Here is a 23673-nt window from a genome sequence, read left to right as displayed (position 1 = left end):
CAAACCGCAAATTCCTTGGCCCAGTGTTACAGGTATTCCAAATTTGGTTCTAATCTATTTTTTCTAAAGAATCTTTCTTCTATTTTTTGTACTGGAACCTCCCATTTCATAAAGACTTATTGTCTGCCTAAGTGCCTTTGCACTGATGGAAAGATCTGTCTCATGTTGAACCTCTGGCATTTAGCTTAGTGCTTGGTACCCAGTAGGGATTAAGTAAATCTTTGTTGATAGAGTCTAAATATCCTGTGTATTAGAACTGTTACATGGTAGTAGAAATGACCTTGATGTTTCTAATAATACTTGCTTTTGGAAAAAGAAAAAGGTTTTATTAGAAATTCTTTTTTGGGGGGTGCCTGGGGTGGCTCCGTTGGTTGGGCGTCTGACTCGTGATTTCAGCTCAGGTCATGATCCCAGGGTTGTGGGATCAAGCCCCATGCTTATGATTCTCTCTCTCCCTCTGTCCCTCTCCCTCTCTCTTTCTCTCCCCCCCCCCCCCCCCCCCCCCCCCTCTTTTTCTCCCCCCCCCCCCCCCCCCCCATCAATTCTTGTTTTCTCATTTGGAATCATGTTAGTGATAGAATCATATTGATTTATTTAAAAGATAATATTTAACAAAAAGTACTCTAATGTTATTCTAAAGCAGTAGCAGAGAGAAGAAAAAGAAGAGACTTTCTGATCTGGGAGTTTTTCTTCCCAAGGACTATAGAGCAATGACAGATTGTTCATACGAGGAGGCAATCTAGCAGTCATTTATATTTTGTTTGGATGGGCATTTTCGGAGCACTCACCAGAAGACAGTTTTATAAAGATGGTTAGGAACAAAGAGAATAAATTAGATTAAAATGTATCAATCATATGAGCTTAGTGGAGAGGCAACAGAGAATAAATTTTGGTTTTAGAAGAAGTAAAAATAGAACATCCATACACCCAAAGAACTTACAAATAAGAATTTAATGATGTCAGTTTGTTGCCAGAGAATGATTGTACTGTCACAGTACTGTGACTTCACAGAATTAGATTGTGAAACCCAACTGTGAAGGAAAAATTCTTTAAGTGTATGGTTTCGATAAGTGGCAAGAGAAGTTATGAAAAATTCATGAAAGGTAGAGAGATTTCAAGTTCTGATTCAAATTTCTCTTTAATATACTTTTGAGATGTGGAAACTTGGCTAATTAGTTTTGTAAATTAGATTTTATGTAGCTTAAACATGAGTGCTAGGATCTAATTTTGCTAATATGGGATGGCTTTTTTAAAAATACTTACTGAGTCTTGTATTTTTATGTTCTACAGAGTCCTATTTTAAGCAGTGCATTGTAGAACCTAAATTGAAGCTGCTAACTTGTATAAATTTATCCTCAGGAAATCATTCTAAATATGGGAAATTATTATGCACCAAGATGTTCATTTTCGGTGCAATGTAGTTTAGTGAAGAAAATGCCCTGCTATAGGGAAATGATTCATTACGATGTGGCAGTGCACTTGAAATTTAACCATTAAAAGTGCCGTTTTAGAGCAATGGTTTCTTATTTATTACTTTTTAAATTAAAAAATAAAAAGTGCTCAATAAAGGCCCCTGGGTAGCTCAGTCACTTAACGGTCCAACTCTTGATTTCGGCTTAGGTCATGATCCTGTGGTTTGTGAGATCAAGATCAAGCCCCTAGTCAGGCTCTGTACTGACAGTGCAGAGCCTACTTGGGATTGTCTCTCTCCTCTCTGCCCCTCCACTGCTCACACTCGTGTCTGCTCTCTCTCTCAAAATAAATAAATAAAGGGGCACCTGGGTGGCTCCGTCGGTTAAGCGTCTGACTTTGGCTCAGGTCATGATCTCACAGTCTGTGAGTTTGAGCCCCGCGTCAGGCTCTGTGCTGACAGCTCAGAGCCTGGAGCCTGTTTCAGATTCTGTGTCTCCCTCTCTCTCTGCCCCTCCCCCCTGTTCACGCTCTGTCTCTCTCTGTCTCAAAAATAAATAAACGTTAAAAAAATCTTTAAAAAAAAAAAAAAATAAAATAAATAAACTTTAAAAAAAAGTGCTCAATATAAGCAAAAGTACAGATAATATAAAAATATACAGGATTTAAAAAGCAAAAGTGGTGTTTCAAGTCCTTCCTTACCCTACCCCACAACCGAGGCCAACCTGGTTCTTTAGAAATAAATACTCTGAGCACTTTGGTATCTGCCCTTCCAGACCTTTCTTCAACCCAGTGTTTTTCAAATTGTGCTCTCATGAGGGGCTTCTGGGTCTTCTCAAGTTAGGTAGGTAGAGACCTAGTGGATGGGAAGCAGGGTGCTTCACTCTGTACTGCTTTGTCTGTTCCTGTTTTATATATAGGGATTTCACATAGGGTTGAATTTAAACAAATAATTGCTCTGCATTAAAAGTAAATGTTTAGGGGCACCTAAGTGGCCCAGTGGGTTGAGCATTTGACTCTTGGTTTCAGCTCAGGTCATGATCCCAGGGTCATGGGATCAAGCCCCACGCTAGGCTCTGCACTGGGCATGGAGGTGGAGCCTTTTTGGGATTCTCTCTCTCTGCCCCCTCCCCACCCCCCACTCGCTAAAATAAATAAATAAACAGATAGGAGCCTGCTTGGGATTCTCTCTCTCTCTCTGCCCCTCTCTCTTGCTTGCTATAAATAGATAGGTAGATAGATAGATAGATAGATAAATAAATAAGAAAAGGAAGTCCTAAACACCCTACTAAGGAATTCCAGATCTTACCCAGTTCACCATTTTGCTACATAGTGACATGAATGTTCTGCATAGACCTGTCTATTTTCCCCAGCAGTTTTATGGATGGTAACCAGTCACCTTGTTGGAATGCACTCTCCCCCAACTACCTTTTTTCCCATCTCTCTAAATCTTACCTGTTCTTTAAATTTTTTTTATTATTATGTTTATTTATTTTGAGAGAGAGAGAGAGAGAGACAGAGAGAGAGACAGTATGAGCAGGGAAGGAGCAGAGAGAGAAGGAGATACACTCCGAAGCAGGCTCCAGACTCTGAGCTGTCAGTGCAGAGCCCGAGGTGGGGCTCAAACCCACAAGCTGTGAGATCATGACATGAGCTGAAGTTGGATGCTCAACCGACTGAGCCACACAGGCGCACCTAAATCTTACCTGTTCTTTAAGGTTTTGTTCACCATTGTTTAGTTCATTCCTTCTTTCAACAGGTATTTAGTGAACATCTACATTTTGACTAATGTTGAATAGGAAATACGCAGAATTTGTATCAAAAGCTCATAAACTAGTAAAGGATGACCTTCGTGTAAATAAGGGCAATAATGTTTTGCAAAGAAAGAGCATTTGGCGGGGAGGGGGCAGGTACTACTAAGATAGAAGTGGTCTCTTTTCTGCAGTTTTATATGTGACTTATAAAAGGGCAATTTACGATACAGCTACATTTCTGGGTCTTCAGGAAATACTTGTTAACTTATTAATTGAATAATAGAAGAAAATGCAGAGAATTCACCTGTGAGTTAGGGATGAGACTTCAGAAGGAGCTGCTTTCATTCTTGAACCATCAGCTGTGTTAAAAAATAACTTGAACCCAATTTACTGGATTCCAGTGTTGGGCATGAGCAAAGTTGAGAACGAGTATTGGAAGGATCTTGGTTCTGTAGTCCTTGTCCCCCATGGCCCGCTCTGGGACAGAAGGATCATAACACAGAGAATGCCTGTAGCATCTTCCTTGTCATGAGCTGGTTAGTCAGCAAGTCATGAATTCAAGTCCTGTATCTTTATCTTACTAACTTTACAACTTGGGCATATTACTTAACCTCTTCAAGACTCAGTTTCTCAAACTGCAGGGTATGAACATGTCTGTCTCCCAGGTTTTCGAAAAAGACTATGTGCGAGTCCAGAGTGCTATCTGCTATTTTCTTCACACTCTGCCACTTTCCTCTATGTTTTTAGATAAATAATTAACAAAGAATGTTTAATAACATTTGAATTTTCTTTTCTTTTTTTTTTTTTAAAGCAGAAAACTCTTGTACTCTAGCATTCGCAGATGATGAGGTTTCAAAATAACCCCAGGCAAACTCATGATGGATTCTGTCTTTCTAGTGCTTCATGTTCTGGTTGAGTAGACTTAGTTTTCGGTCTAGAATAAACCTTACGGTGTGGTTTAAGGTAGTCTGTGTTCCTTGTAAACTGTAAAAATGTTATTTAGATATCGTTTTAAAAATGAAAGATACATCAGGTATGGTGTGTAAACTTAACAACAATATTAGAGCTACTTCCTATTTCAGCTTTCATTTTCTTTTTTTCTTTTAAAGTACTGGTTTCCTGAAGACCCGTATTGTTCAGTACGTGTACTGTTTAGTGTATGTACAAACTGGTCAATATATATATATATATACGTATATAAATATTTGTGTACACACACACATACCACTTTATAGCATACTGGCAGGGTAATTAAAAGCAAGATTGGATAAGTTGTATAAAAGATAAATATTTACCCTCAGTTTATTTTTTTTAGAGAAAATTGGAACAAAACAGTTGATCTGAAAGTTATAAGCCAGGGGTTCAACCTAGCAATATATAATATTTTTGTGATTGTATGGTACAGTATATTCCCTAGTATGGGGAGAAAGAGGTGGGATATTAGGTTTTGAACCTTTTATAAACTATAAAACTAATGATGCATAATGATAATTAGCTAAACATATTTTGAAGACTCAGTACACCGATGTAAGCATTTTACGTGTATTAAGTCCTTTAATCTTTATGAAAACCCAGTTAGGGAGGTTTGTTTGTTTGTTTGTTTGTTTTTCATGAGGAAACGGAGATTTAGAGGCATAGATCCCACAGCTAGTAAAAGTCAGGATTTAAGACACAGCAGTTTGACTTAACTACTGTCAATATCATTGGCGGGTGGACACTTCTTGACATTTAAGTTTTTCTAAGAAGCTCATCTCTCGTAATTGAAGTGTGGAGATTTGCTAAATGAGTCACTTGAAATTTCCCCGTAAAATCACTCAGTGCAAGCCCTGTTATTAATTAACCTGTTTAATGAAAGCATAGTAAATATCTCGGTAAGCTTTGTACAGTTTCAAACACATGCATTTGCCAGTGATTCCACATCGGGTCTACAACTTTGAACAGACAGTTAATATTCTCTCCTTTTCAAAACGTACTTGACTGAACTCTGTATACTCAGGTATGGGATTTTGTGAATAGATTTTGTAATCTGAATTCTAAATGCTATTACTCTTTAGAACAAACCTATCCCTTTCTCAACCCTGGGGGCAGTGCTTACTAGGCAATCCAAACATGTGTTTGAGCATTAGCAAGGAAGTACCAAAAGAGAGAGAAAAAAATTAATGTTTTTTAAAGAAACAGTGAGGTAGTCTTGGGAAAAATAATAACTTTGTGACTCTTACTTTGGGGTTGTTATTATTATTATTATTATTATTATTATTATTACTACTGTAGTCTCCACACCCAGTGTGGAGCCCAGTGCAGGGCTTGAACTCCCAGCCCTGAGAAAAAGACCTGAACTGAGATCAAGAGTCGGGACACTTAACCAACTAAGCCACCTAGGAGTCCCTGGAGTTACTGTCATTTTGAATTATATGTGATGGATTATGAGGGAGACCCGCCATAGACTTGGTAATCTGACCCTGCTTTGGAGCTTGGTGGGCACACGTAGTTATTCATCCACAATTATGTAACAAGTATAAAGTATAAATGAAATCATGGCTATGGAAAATGAATGCAACCGTTTGTCAGCTATCTGGCAGTGTTTAGGTTGTGTTCTTTAAATGAAGGCTGTTGCTTTTTGGTTGTGCTGTTCTTATTGAGAGATGAGTGCAGAGGGAGAAGTAGGAAGGAAGAGGCAATTTTAGAGCTCTGAGGAATTTCAGAAAGAGGAAATTGTAAGTAACCATTAATAGTAACTCAGTAGAATAATATTGATAAGGAAATTTGGGGGGATATTTTATGAAATGCAAAAGGCAGGATGTAAAATAATATGTACAATATAAGCCTATTTTTGTTTTGAACATATATATATATATATATATATATATATATATATATATATTAAAATATAGTAAGGTTATATACCACTATGTCATCAGTGATTATCTCGGAATAATAGGTTTCCAGAATAAACAATTTTTGTGTATCTTTGCCTTTTCTTCTTCTTTTTTTTTTTTTTTTTTTTTTTTTGCACTGAAGACCAAAAAAGAAAAATAATTTAAAAAAACCTCCCTCTATGCTAGTGGGAATTAGAAGAACAGTTTCAAATGAGCAGGGAAAGAAGGAAGGGTAGTCAGGATATTTTTATGAGCAAAGACCATCATGACAACTAGGCTGGTTTTTAGGTGGCTTTGAGTATAGTTAGCTTGAACTTCAAGTTGGACCCAGAGCCTCCCCCAACCTTTTTCCCGTCCCCCGCCCTGCCCCCACCCAGCTGGTATTTGAGTAAAAAGGTACACAGCCCTGACCAAAGGGTAGAGAAGAGACTTGATTGAGTTAGGCCATTGTTTCACTTTGTTGCCAAGATAATCAAGTAACATAACACCGTGTACCTGTAGTTTACCTCATCTGTGTATCTTCTCTTGTACTGAGTCTGTGCACTTGAATTGACTTCACAGCGCTATGTAACAGGGAGCACCCTTGAGGGAAAGCACAGCCTGGGAAGGTAGAAGATCTTTCTGGGCGGTGCCATTGTGCAGGTGTCCCAGCGAGGGAAGGTGGTGTTAGGCTGCCACCTGAGGAACACCTCTGCGAGGGAGCTGTGCTGTTTTATCACTTTGGAAGGTAATGTAATATGGCCTGCCCGTCAGTTCACTGCTTCACCTCTGAGATCTGGGGCCGGGGGAGGGGGGAGCTGTGGGTGAGTAGAAGTGCTTTAAGTAAATAGTTAAAATGAGATACTGTGACAATTATGGAATACTCCTGGTCTTAAAATGTAGAAAAAAAATGCTGACTTTATCTGTGGCAAATCATTTTTTCCTTTCTCTTTTCTTAAAAAGAAAGTTTCATTTTTCTTTTAAATTTTGACACATTAGCTTTTTTCTTCCTTTCTCTGTTCTTAAAAATGGGATTTTTTTTCTTTTAAACTTTGGGACATCGGCATCCTTTCTGTACCTTAAAATTCTGAAAGAGTTCATTTTCAATTTTTAGTTTAATTATACACAGAGTTGATGGTATATTTTATGTTGGTCTAGAAGTGGGTTTACCTTTTCAGGGTTGAATTCTCTGTAAGAATATAAGGATGTGTCATGGGGGAAAAGTATGAAAGTATACTTTTGTAGGAGTTCGGAAAAATGTTTACTAATTTGAAATGCTGATGAAGTCATTACTTACTTTCTAAATTTAGGTATTTTAGACTTACAAGTGCCAGAGAACACTGCTAAGGAAATGCATTATTTATGTTTTATTCTTATGTACACTATCTTTTACACAGAGGTGTTGAGTCAGTTTATAAAAAAACAACACCTACAAGAAATGTTGGCTTTTTAAAAAAAGAATTACAAGACTAGTACTAGAGAAAATAAAACTAGGAGTATCACATTAAGATGAATACATGAATCATAGACTTGAATTTTAACTATAGCTATCAGTTTCCTTGCTGCTGAAGTAAAAAAAAAAGGGGGGGGGTTTCAATATTTATTAAAGAAAAGAAAAATACTGGTTTTCAGTAGCAACGCTGTCTGTAGCTATTATTTCTAAAGTTTCTTATGACTTTATACATGAATGATTGATGAGAAGGTGATGTTCTCAGCAGGAGTTTGCAGGAAATTAATGAATGTCAATAGCTTGTCAATTGAAGGAGAGAGTGTTAAGTGGTAATTTTTGAATAAGATACGTGTAAGAAATGTTGAAGACAGAGTAGGAGAAATAAACTGTTTTGTTGTTGAAAAGCGCTTTCTCAACTTCAAAACGGAGTTCTCTGATTAAACTTGTTTGCCACCCAACTATTCCTCAGGTTTTTTCAAACAGTAGCACTAACTGATGTTTTTGGTAATAGTTGGCTTCCTGTGTTATTAAAACTATTTGTGTATTGCTCTGAATTTAATCAGAATATCTAGTTAAATGGTTGAATTTTTTCCTCATTTTTCAGTTGGTTGGTTTGATAGGGACTAGATGTAATCTAACTGATGGCACTTGGCAGAATAAACTGTACTTTGTTTATGCAATACACATAGTTCTTTGGACACACATATTTATTCTGTCAACATTTTCTCGATAAGTAGAAATGGCTTAACTCTGGGATATGTTTTAGTTGAATCATTAGCTTGATTTTGACGTATCCTTCTAAATAAACCATTATTAAATTATATTTATTATTTTTATTTTTTTTGAGAAAGAGAAAAAGAGTGAGGCAGGGGCAGAGGGGGAGAGAGAATTTTTTATTTTTTTAATTTTATTAAAAAAATTTTTTTAATGTTTATTTATTTTTTGAGGGAGGGAGAGAGAGAGCATGAGCAGCAGAAAGGCAGAGAGAGAGGGAAACACACAATCCAAAGCAGGCTTCAGGCTCTGAGCTGTCAGCACAGAGCCCAACGTGGGGCTTGCACTCATGAACCACGAGTTTGTGACCTGAGCCAAAGTGGGATGCTCAACTGACTGAGCTACCCAGGCGCCCCCCCCCCCCCCCCCGCCGAGACAGAGAGAGAATCTTAAGCACGCTCCATGCTCAGGCCTGACGTGGGGCTTGATCTTGCAATTATGAAATCATGACCTGAACCAAAATCAAAAGTCCAACGCTTAACCAACTGAGCCACCCAGGGGCCCCTCCAACTACCTTTAAATGAGCTCAACAATGATAAAAATTATGAGATATGTAAATTACTATAGCTCATCTGTTGTTTGGACCAATTTGAGACTTCACCCCTTATAAAGCCTGTGGGATAGTTATTAAGTGGGCTCACCTTCATTCTTTAGAATTGTTACTGTGGAATGGTTCCTTTTCCTTGTTTAGCTACGGGACATGAGCAGAAGACATTTATATGCTTTTTTCCCCCTAGTTCTACGTTCTTAACTGGATACCATGAAATATATACCTCTGCCAAGCCAAGATGGTGCATTTGGAATTCTGGAGGTTTCTTTTATATTACAAATTGATTTTTTACCTTTTGAGGGCCAAGCGATACATTCAAATATCATAAGAAACACAACGTGTCATCTGTGCCATGTGGGAGTTGGCATTGGGAAACCAAATGGATACCTTTCATTTAAAATAAGAAAAATTCTCGGGGCGCCTGGGTGGCTCAGTCAGTTAAGCGTCCCGCTCTTGATTTCAGCTCAGGTCATGATCTCAAGGTTCGTGGGATTGAGCCCTGCTTGGGATTCTCTCCCTCTCTCTCTCTCTCTCTCTCTCGCTCTCACTCTGTCTCTTGCTACGCACCCCCCCTCCCCACCGCTCTCTCCCCCACTAGCCCCCCTCACGTGCATGCTGTCTCAAAGAATAACATAAAAACTTAAAAATTTTTTTAAATTCTCTCTTTAAAACTGTGATAGGAGAATTGCTAATTATTGTTGGCAATAAATTTTGACTATTCTTTCCTCTCTGTACCTTTAATCCTACATTAATTTGGGTAGTTTTTTTTTTTTTTAAGTGTTTATTTTGATAGAGAGCACATGCATGTCGGGGAGGGGTAGAGAGAGAGAGAGGGAGAGACAGAATCTCAAGCAGCCTTCACGCTGTCAGCACAGAGCCCCACATGCGGGCTTGAATTCATAAACTATGAGATCATGACCTGAGCCAAAATCAACACTTGATCTTAGCCAAAAGGCCGAGAAGCAATAACCTTAGCCAAAATCAAGAGTTGGTCGCTTAACCAGCTCAGCCACCCAGGTGCCCCGGGTAGATTTCTTTGAGGTGGTATACTTTTATCATCACCTTTTGAATGAGATGAATTGTTCCTGGCTGTTAGGAACAATTTGGTAGGAAGTATAGAAGTGGAAAAGCTGAATAAAGGAGATTGGATTGAATGAAGGAAGTTTAGAGGAGAGAGAATAATTTACCTGGGTTTGGTAATCTAGTAGAAGGCAGTGAGTTATTGTGAAACATTAGGAACCCAAAATAAGCGATATGGGGAGCCCAGTGGATGAGGATAATCAAGGGCTAAAAATGAGAAATGATTTCTGTAAAAGTGGCAGGGCTAGCTCAAATGAGAAGAGACTTCTTCAGTACAAACCAGTAGTCAAGGTCTGTGATCCCCATAGATGGGATTAGAGTGTCCTCCCAGGTTCTGATGAGCATTCAAGGAAGGAGGAGTTGGCATGAGGTCACAGCAAAATGGCAGAGAGTGGTGTCGGGGTGAACATGAGAAAACCAGAGGGATGATTGTTTAAGAGCTTATTGGGATGAGCTCTGAGAAAGGTGATTTGATGGAAAATCCTTAGGAAAAGGGAATTGTGGATAAGAAATGGGGAACCTGAAGTGTTCAGGTCATGAAACTGATATCTAAAAGACTTTTAAACATAATTTTTGCTTAAGTGAAAGGAGTTGATCATTGAGAGAAATTGGTGAGGATTTAAGTTTACACAGATTTAGATCTTAAAATGAAAATACTTAAAGTCAACTTGTTGCCTAGGTGCTGCAAAAAGCAAATTAACTAGACATGATCTTTCTTTATGAACTAATTATACAATTAAACAATTAAGTACTTACTGAGTATTATTCAAAAGAATGAACCAAAATTTTTTATGAAACTAGAAAATAATTTTGTATGTCAGCTGAGGTCTGCCCTAACCTCTCTGAAAACTAACTGACTACATAATACATCCTCCGTGGTAACTACCTACATTTGAATAACCAGAAAACATAGTCAAAGAGAAAACAGAAGGGAGCAGAATGCACACTATACGAATACATACAATTTATACAAATATATTTATATAAATATACCCACCTGATGGACAAGTTTTGAGATTTTTTGACTAACTGTGAGAATGCTGGTAACAGATTAACTCAAAACAGTTTTGTTGTGGGAAGATAACAAAGTATTAAGCTCTCATTTAGTGCCTTTCTTAGTAATTAGGCAGGACAGGCCTGGTAACTTACAGCTCTGTTGGATTTTTCAAGTGTATTATTTAGCCTTTGCAATCAAACAATGCCTCCTCCAGCACCAGGAACAGATTTTCTCCAAGATAATGATGTAGTAAATCAACACACATACAATATGCTGCTTTTCCTAACTTTTTTTTTTTAATTTTTTTTTTAACGTTTATTTATTTTTGAGACAGAGAGATACAGAGCATGAACGGGGGAGGGTCAGAGAGAGGGAGACACAGAATCTGAAACAGGCTCCAGGTTCTGAGCTGCTAGCACAGAGCCCGACGTGGGGCTCGAACTCACGGACCTCGAGATCATGACCTGAGCCGAAGTCGGCCGCCTAACCGACTGAGCCACCCTAGGCGCCCCACCTAACTTTTAAAAACAAGCAATTTAAACTAGTGTTTTTCATTTTTGTGACCAAAGTTGAATTCATAAGGAGTATCTGGTATTATTAGTTTATATTTCTTTAAGTTAGTGGTTCTCTGATGTGACTCTGTAGACCAGTGCTGTCCCATGACAGTACTTTTATAGGGAACACGGAGTGAGTTCTTCATTAATCTAAATGTGTTTAATGGAAAGGCTGTCTTTTGGTCTAAGATTTTGTCTCTTCTGCATTCTTTTTTTTTTTTTTTTTAATTATTGTATTTATTTTTTTAGATGTTTGTTTTTGAGAGAGAGAGAGTATGAGTAGGGGCGCGGGCAGAGAGAGGGGGACAGAGGATCTGAATTGGACTCTGTGCTGACAGCAGAGAGCCCAATGTGGGGCTCAAACTCATGAACTGTGAGATCATGACCTGAGCTGAAGTCAGATGCTCAACCAACTGTGCCACCCAGGCACCCCATATAATATTTTTTCTAAGTTTTAATTTATTTATTCATTTTAAGTAACCTCTACACCCAACATGGGGCTCAAACTCACAACTCCAAGATCAAGTTCTTCCAGCTGAGCCAGCCAGGCACCGCTCCCTTCTTCATTCTTGGTGTTAAAATGTACAGTTATTTTTTAAAGTTAATTAATTAATTTTTTAATTTACATCCAAGTTAGCGTATAGTGCAACAGTGATTTCAGGAGTGGATTCCTTAATGACCCTCACCCATTTAGCTCATCCCCTCTCCCACAACCCCTCCAGCAGCCCTCTGTTTGTTCTCTGTATTTAAGACTCTTTTATGTTTTGTCCCCCTCCCTGTTTTTATATTATTTTTGCTTCCCTTCCCTTATGTTTATCTGTTTTGTATCTTCAGCTTCTCATATGAATGAAGTCCTATGATATTTGTCTTTCTCGGACTCATTTCGCTTAGCATAATACCCTCTAGTTCCATCCACATAGTTGCAAATGGCAAAATTTCATTCTTTTTGGTTGCTGAGTATATACACATATACATATACATACCACATCTTTTTTATCCATTCATCTATTGAAGGATATTTGGGCTCTGTCCATACTTTGGTTATTGTTGATAGTACTGCCATAAACATTGGGGTGCATGTGGCCCTTCAAAACAGCACAACTGTATCCCTTGGATAAATACCTAGTAGTGTAGTTGCTGGGACATAGGGTAGTTCTATTTTTAATTTTTTTAGAAACCTTCATACTGTTTTCCAGAGTTTGTATTCCCACCAGCAGTGCAAAAGAGATCCTCTTTCTCTGCATCCTCACCAACATCTGTTGTTGACTGAGTTGTGAATTTTAGCCATTCTGACAGGTGTGAGGTGATCTCATTGTGGTTTTGATTTGTGTTTTCCTGATGGTGAGTGATGTTGAGCATTTTTTTCATGTGTTGGTTGGCCATCTGGATGTCTTCTTTGGAGAAGTGTCTATTCATGTCTTTTGCCCATTTCTTCACTGGATTATTTGTTTTTTGGGTGTTGAGTTTGGTAAGTTCTTTATAGATTTTGGATGCTATCCCTTTATCTGTTATATCATTTGCAAATATCTTCTCCCATTCTGTTGGTTGCCTTTTAGTTTTGCTGATTGTTTCCTTTGCTGTGCAGAAGCTTTTTATTTTGACGAGGTCCAATAGTTCTTTTTTGCTTTTGTTTCCCTTGCCTCCGGAGATGTGTTGAGTAAGAAGTAGCTGCGGCCAAGGTCAAAGAGGTTTTTGCCTGCTTTCACCTTGAGGATTTTGAGGCTCTCTGTCTTACGTTTAGGTCTTTCATCCATTTTGAGTTTATTTTTGTGTATGGTGTAAGGAAGTGGTCCAGGTTCACTTTTCTGCATGCTGCTGTCCAGTTTTCCCAGCACCATTTGCTGAAGAGATTGTCTTTATTTCACTGGCCATTCTTTCTTGCTTTGTCAAAGGTTAGTTGGCCATACGTTTGTGGGTCCATTTCTGGATTCCCTATTCTGTTCCATTGATCTGAGTGTCTGTTTTTGTGCCACTACCGTACTGTCTTGATGATTACAGGTTTGTAATACAGCTTGAAGTCAGGGATTGTGATGGCTCCAGCTTTGGTTTTCTTTTTTAAGATCGCTTTGGCTATTTGGGGTCTTTTCTGATTCCATACAAATGTTAGGATTGTTTGTTCTAGCTCTGTGAAGAATACTGGTGTTATTTTGATAGAGATTATTATGTACGCTTATTTTTTAGAAAAAATCATTAAATTTTTTAAAACTTTTATATATATATTTATTTAATTTTTTTCCAGTTTTATTGAGATATAAGTGGCATATGTCACTGTGTGAGTTTCAGGTTTACAGCATAAAGTTTAGACTGTGAAGTAATTACTATAGTAAGTTAACATCCATCAAGCCATATAGAGAGAATAAAAAGAAATGAGGGAAAAAACCTTTCCTTCTTGTGGTAAGAATTGTTAAGATTTACTCTCTTAACAACTTTTATATGTCATAGAGCAGAGGAAACTATAGTCATCATGTTGCACATTATATCCCTAGTACTTGTGTATCTTATAACAGGAAGTTTGTACTCTTTAACCTTTTTTGTTCCAATTCACCCTTCTCTTCCCCTGGCCCCATCTCTGGTTATCCCAAATCTGATCCTTTTTCTGAGTTTGGGTCCTTTTCTTTCTTTTCTTTTCTTTTCTTTTCTTTTCTTTTCTTTTCTTTTTCTTATGATTCTACCTATAAATGAGATCATGTGGTATTTGTGTTTCTCTTTTTGCCTTATTTCACTTAGCATAATGCCCTCAGGATTTATCCATGTTGTTGCAAATGGCAGGATTTCCTTATTTTTTTATGGCTGAATAATATTCCACTATGTACACACACACATGCATACACACACACACACACACACACGCACACACACACGCCACAACTTCTTTATCCACTTACCTTTCAGTGGACTCTTAGGTTGTTTGATGTTTTGGCTATTGTAAATAATGCTGCTCTGAACACAGGGCTACAGATATCTTTTCAATGATCTAAAGATCATTCCTTTGGATATGTTCCCAGAAGTGGAATTGCTAGATCATATGGTAGTTCTATTTTTAATTCTTTGAGGATCCTCCATATTTTTTCCGTAATAGCTGTACCAATTTACAATCCTGCCAGCAGTGGACAAAGGTTCCCTTTTCTTCAAATCCTAGTCAGCATTTGTTATCTTTTGTCCTGTTGATGGCCATTCTAACAGCCATCAAGTGGGAAAGATTGTTTTTGGTAAAATTTGGGGAGAAATTTGACTGTTTAATGAGATCTAAATGTTTGCAAACCATTGTTACAAAATTCTTTAACTGTAGATGGAACCCTTAAGTGCTCAGAGACTCAACTAAAATAGGTAGGAATCTATGGATCAGGGTCCTTTTCTACATACTTACTTTTAGGTAGCTTTTGTTGGATCATGCTGTGGTAATAATTCCAAACTCTCAATGGCTTTCAACCACAATGCTTTATTTCTCTCTCGCTTTACATGTTGCCTGTGGGTTACTGCGTATTGGCCGCAGTTGCTGGGGCTCTGCATGGGTCTTTGTCCCAGGACCCAGTCTGAAGAAGTAGCACTAAACGAGGACATCCCATTCTCATGACAGATGGAAGAGGAGACATAGCCGAACTGTTTCTGCTTGTAGGTGTTGCTGCTGCTCTTATTCCATTGGCCAATTCAAGTCACATGGCCAAATCTGCTGTCAGTGGAGATGAGGAAGTAGAATTCTCTCATAGTCCCTTCAACAGGTGGAGATAATTCTCTTATAGGAGGGCAGCAATAATGGGAGTAAAATAAAATCTACAATATCATTCTTACTGAAGCACTCATGTAGTCTATATGAATAAAGAACAGTAAGAAACAGATATCCACTATCAAGCTGAAAAAATATAACCAATACCTTTGAAGCTCTCTGTGTGCTTTTATACCACGTACTCAAATATACCCATTCTCTTGAAGTTTGTGATTATATCCTACCATTCTTCATCTATTCCATTGTATTAATATCCTACAATTTATGTTTTCTCTTGAGTTAATTCCAATTTTTTACTAGTATGAAGATGCTGCTAAGGATATTATTTTATGTGTCTTCTAGTATACTGTGCATGAGTCTCTCCAGGATATGAACTTAGGGTGGAATTTGCGGAAATGTGGGGCATAGAATCTTTAATTTTAGCATACAACAATGTTTTTCCAAGGCAGTATAATGTTTATAGTTGCACTAGTAGTGTTTTGTGTATTACCAGTGCTCACATCCTTGTTCACATTCGAAAGTTTCACAACATCTAATTTTTAGTGTAATGAATGTAAATCAGATTCTTTTTTGAATGTACTGGGAGACACTTCTCAAACTTTCATGTGTACACAAATCACTTGGGAATGCTATTAGAAGAGCAGGTTTTGATTCACAGGTTGGGCTAGGGATGAGAGCGGAGATCCTGCATTTCTAACAAGCTCCCAGGTGATGACAGTGCTGCTGGACCATAAACCATGCTTGGAGTAACAAGGATCTAAGGCACTAAAATAGAATTGTCCTTGTGTTGGTTGTGCTCAGCACCTAGAGTCTTTGGAACAAAACTGCTAAATAACAGTATTTGATGCAGCCACTTAATCTAGGGTTTTTGAATTATGCCCGATACCTTCACTGACGTTAGATGAATAGTATAGATAAATATGTATTTTTCATCTAGCAATTTTGGAAAAAAAAAAAAAAGTCCCAGGCCACAATTTTAATCATTCTACTTGTACTCTACTGCTGATTTTTTTGTTTTTTTAATTTGAAACTTCTGTTTTGTGGAAATACTGGCCATTAGTGAATAAAATAGTGGATTATTTTTTCTTAGAGTTTGTCGCTTTATAACTGACAGCAAGAATTCAGAATTTAAGCCTCGGCCACTCCACTAAAGTTCTAAAGACACTATTTCTTCTCATCTAGGTTGATACTAGATTAATGTAATCTACTAAGAAGTTGAAGAATGAGCCATAAATATCTCCACTGGCATTCTTTAACTTAAGCACCTTAAAGCTACGGGAAACCTTGCCCAATTCCTTTTATTTATTTTTAAAAATTTTTACTTGTTTTTACTCATTCATGGGTAAACAACAATAATAAGTAACCAATTTTTATTTGGGGTCATGTATGTACATCACTCATTTTAAATCTACCACAAAGTATTTCGATTGTAATCCATTATTTCCATGAGTTCTTTATTTTATTTATTTATTTGGAGAGAGAGGGAGAGAGAGAGAATCCCAAGTAGGCTCTGTGTGGTCAGCATGGAGCCTGATGCAGGGCTTCACCCATGAACCGCAAGATTATGACCTGAGCTGAAATCAAGAGTCTGGTGCTCAACCAACTGAGCCACTTGGGTGCCCCTACGTGATTTCTTTAAAAGAAAAAAGTTTAAGGAGTCTTTAAGAGTGGTAATGGAACTTGTCAGTAACCAAGCATTAGACTAACTGGTGATCAGTCACTAACTTGATAAAATGAAGGAGAAAATAAAAATAAACACATATTCCTCAGTGCAAAATAGTGATATGTGGTCCAGGGCATGTGCCTGTAACAAGGTAATCCCTACTATTTCCAAATTGCATTCTTAAACAACAACAAAAAAAGATGTTAGGACAAAAAACACCACTCAGACTAGCTTATGCAATGAAGAGTTATTGGCCCATATAATTGGTAACAACAACGCTGGAATGAGCTTAAAATAAATGAAATAGACATTCTAATTATGTTGTCAGGACCCTTTCATCTCCTGGCTTTGATTCTCTCTGTGGATCCTCTTCTAATGTAGATGGGCTTTCCTTCAAGTGGTACTAATAGTGGTGGTGGTAGAGGGGACTTTTTGAGGTGGAAGATAAAGGGACAGCTTCAGAATTATGTTGTTCCAAAGGGAAGTGAGTAAACTCTCCCAGAGACCTTCCACATTAAGGTAGTCCTATAACTTACTCACTCTTCATTAAATCAGCTCTCTCTTTTATAGCCTTTATCATAAATTATCTCATTTGTTTGCTCACCTGGTTGCTTTTCCTCCCCACTACAAGGTAAAATCTGTTAGAAGCAAGAATGGTGCCTATTTTGTTAATTATGTTAGTCTCAGCATTCAGTAGGCACTCAGGACATAGTAAGAAAAAAAATACAGTAAAACCTTGGTTTGGGAGCATAATTCGTTCTGGGAACATGCTTGTGATCCAAAGCACTGGTATATCAAAGCGAATTTCAGAACCATTGGCTCAGTTGTGATCATGTGATGTTTGGTGTCTTGTATTACTTGTATTGCAAGACGTCACTCATTTATTAACTTAAAACTTACTAGACATGTTTGCTTGTCTTGTGGAACACTTGTGGAACAAGTTATTCACAATCCAGAGTTTTACTTGCATGTGAAATTCCGGGAGAGGAAGTAGGTTCTGCTCAAACCATTTGTCATCATGTAGTCTGGAGGGTAGGATACTGTTGATTGATAGACCTACCAGAACTGCATGGAATAGAGGAAGAATGTGTTCACGCAGGAAATGGAAATTTGTATAAATTTTTATTTTAAAGTGATCTCTGCACCCATTGTGGGGCTTGAATTCACGACCCCGAGATCAAGAGTCTCAAGCTCTACTGGCTGAGCGAGCCAGGTGCCCCTGAAATTTGTACAGTGCTTCCCAGAAAAAGGTAGCCCTGAGAATGGAGGCTTGGGCTAGATTTCAGCCCTATTCTGTGGTCTCTGTCAACAGAGACCCTGATGAGTATCTATCTCTCCATCTCAGTTTCTGAATAGCTTATGCAGAAATGAGAATATTAGGAACAAAAGTATGAGCTGGACATGTCTGCATCTGGATCGCTCTTGGCCGACACTGTGTAGACTGTGCTTAGCCGTAAAAATATTCTAACAGAGATGTCTTGAGAAATTCCTCTCTTCCCCACCCCTACCCTCTCCTTTATTTTTCTATTTAGGGTTAATTGGTCAAGTTTCCCAAGGACACATTTTGAGTTTTCTGAACTTTAGGGTGACTGGATGGTGGTACAGATGCTACCATGCTTCTTTCTGATTTATTTACATTTCTCCACATTTCTGTTTTGATCAACCTGATAATTCTACTTCAAAAGGAAGAAACTCCCTGTATATATCACAGGCCCTTCAGTAGAATAGATTTGTCTTAAAACTCAATCCCTTTGGGGTTTGTTTTATATTTTATTTAGTTGAGGATCTCTTTGAGGCAGTGAAATGCTCACTCTTTAAAAAGGGGCAATGGCCCCTGGGTGGCTCAATCAATCAGTCAAGTGTCCCACTCTTGATTTTGGCTCAGGTCCTGGTCTCATGGTTTGTGAGATCCAGCCTTGTATTGGGCTCTGTGCCAATAGCACGAAGCAGCATGGGATTTTTTCTCTCTCTCTCTCTCTCTCTTTGTCTCTCTCTGATTCTGCCTCACTTGTGTGTGCTGTCTCTCTCTCTCTCTCAAAATAAATAAATAAATATTTAAAAAAATAAAAAGGGGCAAATAGGTTGAAGGAACAGAAACCCGCTCAATCTTCTCATATAAGGCTGCTGGGAATCTCGTAAGTTCCAGAAGTACAGCTCAGCATCTCGACATGAAGGGTTTTCAGGCTGCTGTTCTGCCTGTCTTTCTCTTTCTGGGACTCCTTGTTTTCTCCTCTGCTTTAGTCTCGACCTTGGTTTTACTCTGGACACTGATTCTCTTTAAACACTGACTTTTCTCTATATGCAGATCAACCTGCGAGTGGCAAAAAAAAAAAAAAAAAAAAAAGCAACTGGTACTTAATCTACTCATTGGATTCTCAGGACAAGTCAACAAGAAGTCTGCACTGTAATCCCTTGGGGAGCTTAAAAAGAAAGATATACAGGCCTCAAATACAGATATTCCGAGTCAGGAGGTCTGGAGTCCTAGAATCTATTTGAAAATGTTCCCCAGTAGGAATTCCAAGAGCCTCCACAGTCACAATAGGGAAGGAAGAAAAGTGAGTGAATGATGAGTAGATGAGACAGGCTCTCGCACCTGCTTGTCCCCTCCGTAGCTCCTTCTCTTTTTCTGTGTGCCATTTCTTGCTGTTGATTTTCCTATGCCAGGAGAGGAGATAGACATTCTAAGGAATTGAAAACAAATATTGAAAGATGTAATCGTTTTCACTAAAAGCAGCAGTACGGGCAGCAATCATTCTTACTCTCACCTGGTGGGTGGGCAGTGGGTCATCTGTCCCTTATCAAATAAGTGCCGATTTCTTTTTTTTTTTTTTTTTTTTTAATTTTTTTTTCAACGTTTTTTATTTTTATTTTTGGGACAGAGAGAGACAGAGCATGAACGGGGGAGGGTCAGAGAGAGAGGGAGACACAGAATCGGAAACAGGCTCCAGGCTCCGAGCCATCAGCCCAGAGCCTGACGCGGGGCTCGAACCCACGGACCGCGAGATCGTGACCTGGCTGAAGTCGGACGCTTAACCGACTGCGCCACCCAGGCGCCCCAAGTGCCGATTTCTTGATCGCGGATGCTCTTGCAAGTATAAGGCAGGCCTGAGTGTTCTGACCTGAGGCCTTTAGACCCATTGCAGTAGATTGTTCTGAAAGCCTCTGCAGCTACGGCAGCAGCGGTTCGCCTAGGCTCTCTGCGTTGGCGGGGGGTGGGGGGGGGGGGGGGGGGGGGGGGGGTATGAACCTGCAGCTCAGTGCCCGTCACTCTCAAACCAGCTACAGCTGTGTCTGTGTCTCTTCGTTCAGTCTTTAGAGAGAATTTGGTCACTGGCCAGCCTGTGAGGGCTGGCTCTACTCCGGGCAGTCTACAAAGAGCAGACTTTGTGAGAAGAGCATTCAGTTATAAGTGCATTACAAGCTTTCTTTTGGTTGGCTTGCAAAGTAGATCTTTCTGTAAGTATTTGTAAAATAAATGCCCTGAGCAGTATTTAGGATATTTACCAAATGTTTTTATGGCAAAATTATCATTGTCTCCTCATAGTTAATAAAAATAACATTTTGATAAAATATATATTATTCAAGTTGTAAATAAAGTTACACGGTTTATTATTTAACACATTTAAAACATGATGCCATATACTTTACCTTTTATTACGTACTGACATATGTAAAGAGTTGTAATGATTTGATTTTGAGACCTCCCTGTAAGTAATAGAAGCCATCACTTTATTTAATAAATTTGTCCACTGTAGGAAGGACTGCAGGGACATTTGATGACTTTACATAGGTATCAGCTACATTAAGTATGCAAAGATGAGAAACTTTTGACAAAGATTGGGCGCAATAGCCCTGTACTGTTTTCTGTGTACAAAGTAGTTGTATGGCTCAAAACAGGTATGTGTTAAGGCCACAAAGTATAGTGTCCCTATACCTTAGGGTTGGTTTAAGAGCGTATGTGTTTTTGGGGCGCCTGGGTGGCTCCGTCGGTTAAGCGTCCGACTTCGGCTCAGGTCATGATCTCACAGTTTGTGAGTTCTAGCCCTGCGTCAGGCTCTGTGCTGACAGCTCGGAGCCTGGAGCCTGCTTCCAATTCTGTGTCTCCCTCTCTCTCTGCCCCTCCCCAACTTGTGCTCTGTCTCTCTATGTCTCTCAAAAAATAAATACATGTAAAAAAAAAAATTAAAAAAAAAAGAACATGTGTTTTCTATGAGAATCTTAAGTATGAAGACAGTTAATCTGATTTTTAAAAATGATTTTGTTTTCTTCTTTTCAGATCCAATCCCTCTGTGGACCTTCTAAACATCTTTTACTAGTAGAAACATTATTTCCTACAAAATGAAGTCAGCGTCTTAATTTAAACCAGCATTTGTGTGGTTCTGACTTTACCTGCTATGGTTTGTGAAGCTTGAGATCTAAGGAGTACAGGGTCTTTTGTGATGACAATATGACTAATAGTAAAGGAAGATCTATTACCAGTAACACGAGTAGTGGTCCAAGTAGTGGAGGAGGTTTTGTAGACTGGACTTTAAGCTTAAATACAATTCAATCTGATAAGTTTTTAAACTTATTGTTGAGTATGGTTCCAGTAATTTACCAGAAAAACCAGGAAGATAGGCACAAAAAAACCAATGGCATTTGGCAAGAGGGATTATCAGCTGCAGCCCAGACTTTTAGTAATCGATCTGAGCAGCACATGGAGTATCACAGTTTCTCAGAGCCGCCTTTTCATGGCACTAGTGGGCATGCGCCGTCAGGCTGCAGCCCAAAGTATGATGACTATGCCAGCTACAATTACTGTGATGCAAGGGACGCTGCGGAAACAGCTGCCATGTTACAGAATGAAGCTGCATCCAGTGATGGCGATGAAGATGCCACTGTGGAAGTCAACCAGAAGTCACCAAAGGAATCCAGTGGCATCATGGCGCTGCAAATACTTGTGCCATTTTTGCTAGCTGGTTTTGGGACGGTTTCAGCCGGCATGGTTTTGGATATAGTCCAGGTGGGTTTATCATTTTATCTTCACCGTCTTTGTTGCTTTAGGTGCTTTAGGTGGGTTACTCATCTCACACATTTACTTTAGATCTAACTTATCCCTTAGTGAAATGAACCCATGCTGGCTCGGGCAGCGAATCTGCTGCTTCTAGGTGTGTGTTTGTTTTCCTTTACAAGTTCTGAGAGAATGGTCTCATTCTGATTGTAAAGTAACCCTTCATAAAGTATTACAATAATAAAGCAACCCCAAAATGGATAAATCAATTAAATGCAAAACCCAATAAATGTTATATTTAAATGCTTCTTTACTTTTTGAATAAAATCATATACTTGTTAAAATGCATGAAAACCATGCAGAGAATTAAATACAAGATAAAAAGTCTTCCCGGTTTTTCCTCTTCAGACCAAACTCCCTTCCCCTCCAGAGGTTACCGTTGTTCAGAATTGGTTGTGTTTACTTGCGTATGTTTTTCTATGTTTTCATATATACACATGCACAGTTTCTTTTTCAGAAATAAAAATGAAGTGCTATATATATCTGCAAATTATTTTCATTGCTTAATAATACATCTTACATATTTTTCCAAACTAGTAACAAAGATATTCTGCATTTTAAAATGAGAACTTGATATTCCATTGTATGTACATACCAAAGTTTATTCACTCTCCCATGCTCGTGCTATAATGAATGCGCTTAGAAATATATTTACACTATTTTCATAGGCTAGATTTTAAAAATGGGATTGCTGGGAATTCGGGTAGGTGTATATGTTTAAAACTTTATTAGACACTGTCCTATTGACTTTCAAAAAGTTTGTGCCAGTTTATAATCCTCTCAATACATAAGTACTTTCATTTTGCTATGTCCTTATCAATCCATGTTGAACATTCTTGATCCTTTTCATTTTTGGCAACTGATAGGAAAATGTTTTCATATTTTAACTAGCAGCCTTTTAAAAAAAGTAACTTCTTTATTTTTAATGTTTAGTGTGTTTTCATATGTCTGTTGACCATTAGTTGTTCTATGGATATTTCTTATGTGAATTACTTTTATGTATGTTATTCATTTTAAAAATGTATATGCTACTTATCATTTTTAGGAGTTCTTAATGTAGTGTGGTTACAGAATTACCTATTCTATAATTATCTTTCTAAAGTAGTAAGTTGTTAAAATGTGACATTCTATTACTGTCAGTTTTCATTCATCAGTCAGAGAAAGAGTAACATGCCCTTGTCTTTCATTGCTTGCTCCCTAAAAGAAATCTCAGGTCATTTGTGACACTAAAAAGCTTTCAACAGATAATATTTTTATCTAAATGGAAAACATACATAAATAGGAACATAATTTCCACCATCAGTTGGAGAAAGGATATAAAAAGAACCATGTTAAGAAGTATATTAAGGGGCGCCTGGGTGGCTCAGTTGGTTAAGCGGCCGACTTGGGCTCAGGTCATGAGCTCGCGGTCCGTGAGTTCGAGCCCCACGTCGGGCTCTGTGCTGACAGCTCAGAGCCCGGAGCCTGTTTCAGATTCTGTGTCTCCCTCTCTCTGACCCTTCCCTGTTCATGCTCTCTCTTTCCTGTCTCAAAAAAAAAATAAAAACATTAAAAAAATTTTTTAAAAAAAGTATGTTAAATTTTTAAGGAATCTGACAAGAGAAAGAAATAAAAGACGTCCAAATTGGTAAGGAAGAAGTAAAACATTCGCTATTTGAAGACAACATGATGCCATATATAGAAAACCCTTGAGGGGTGCCTGGGTGGCTCAGTCGGTTGGGCATCCAACTTTGGCTCAGGTCATGATCTCAGGGTCTGTGTGTTTGAGCCCCACGTCAGGCTCTGTGCTGACAGCTCAGAGCCTAGAGCCTG

General features: G+C 38.4%; 1 protein-coding gene across 2 annotated transcripts in view; it reads left to right on the top strand.

Moving 5' to 3' along the window:
* The first annotated feature begins 537 nt into the window (after nt 1-537).
* SLC41A2 (solute carrier family 41 member 2) overlaps nt 538-23673 on the top strand; it is a 119041-nt gene continuing 95905 nt past the window's right edge. The window contains exons 1-3 of one of the 2 annotated variants that reach the window (XM_049626222.1): nt 538-1103; nt 6602-6767; nt 21088-21813. In XM_049626222.1, the coding sequence (XP_049482179.1) occupies nt 21259-21813 (555 nt within the window). In that variant the 5' untranslated portion in view covers nt 538-1103; nt 6602-6767; nt 21088-21258. The remainder of the gene's footprint in view (nt 1104-6601; nt 6768-21087; nt 21814-23673) is intronic. The other variant, XM_049626223.1, reaches the window with a different exon arrangement.

Source organism: Panthera uncia, chromosome B4 (assembly GCF_023721935.1).
Source record: "Panthera uncia isolate 11264 chromosome B4, Puncia_PCG_1.0, whole genome shotgun sequence".
In the NCBI taxonomy this organism is placed as follows: domain Eukaryota; kingdom Metazoa; phylum Chordata; class Mammalia; order Carnivora; family Felidae; genus Panthera; species Panthera uncia.
Note: the sequence above shows the minus strand (reverse complement) of the source record. Positions and strands in the feature narration are given on the sequence as shown.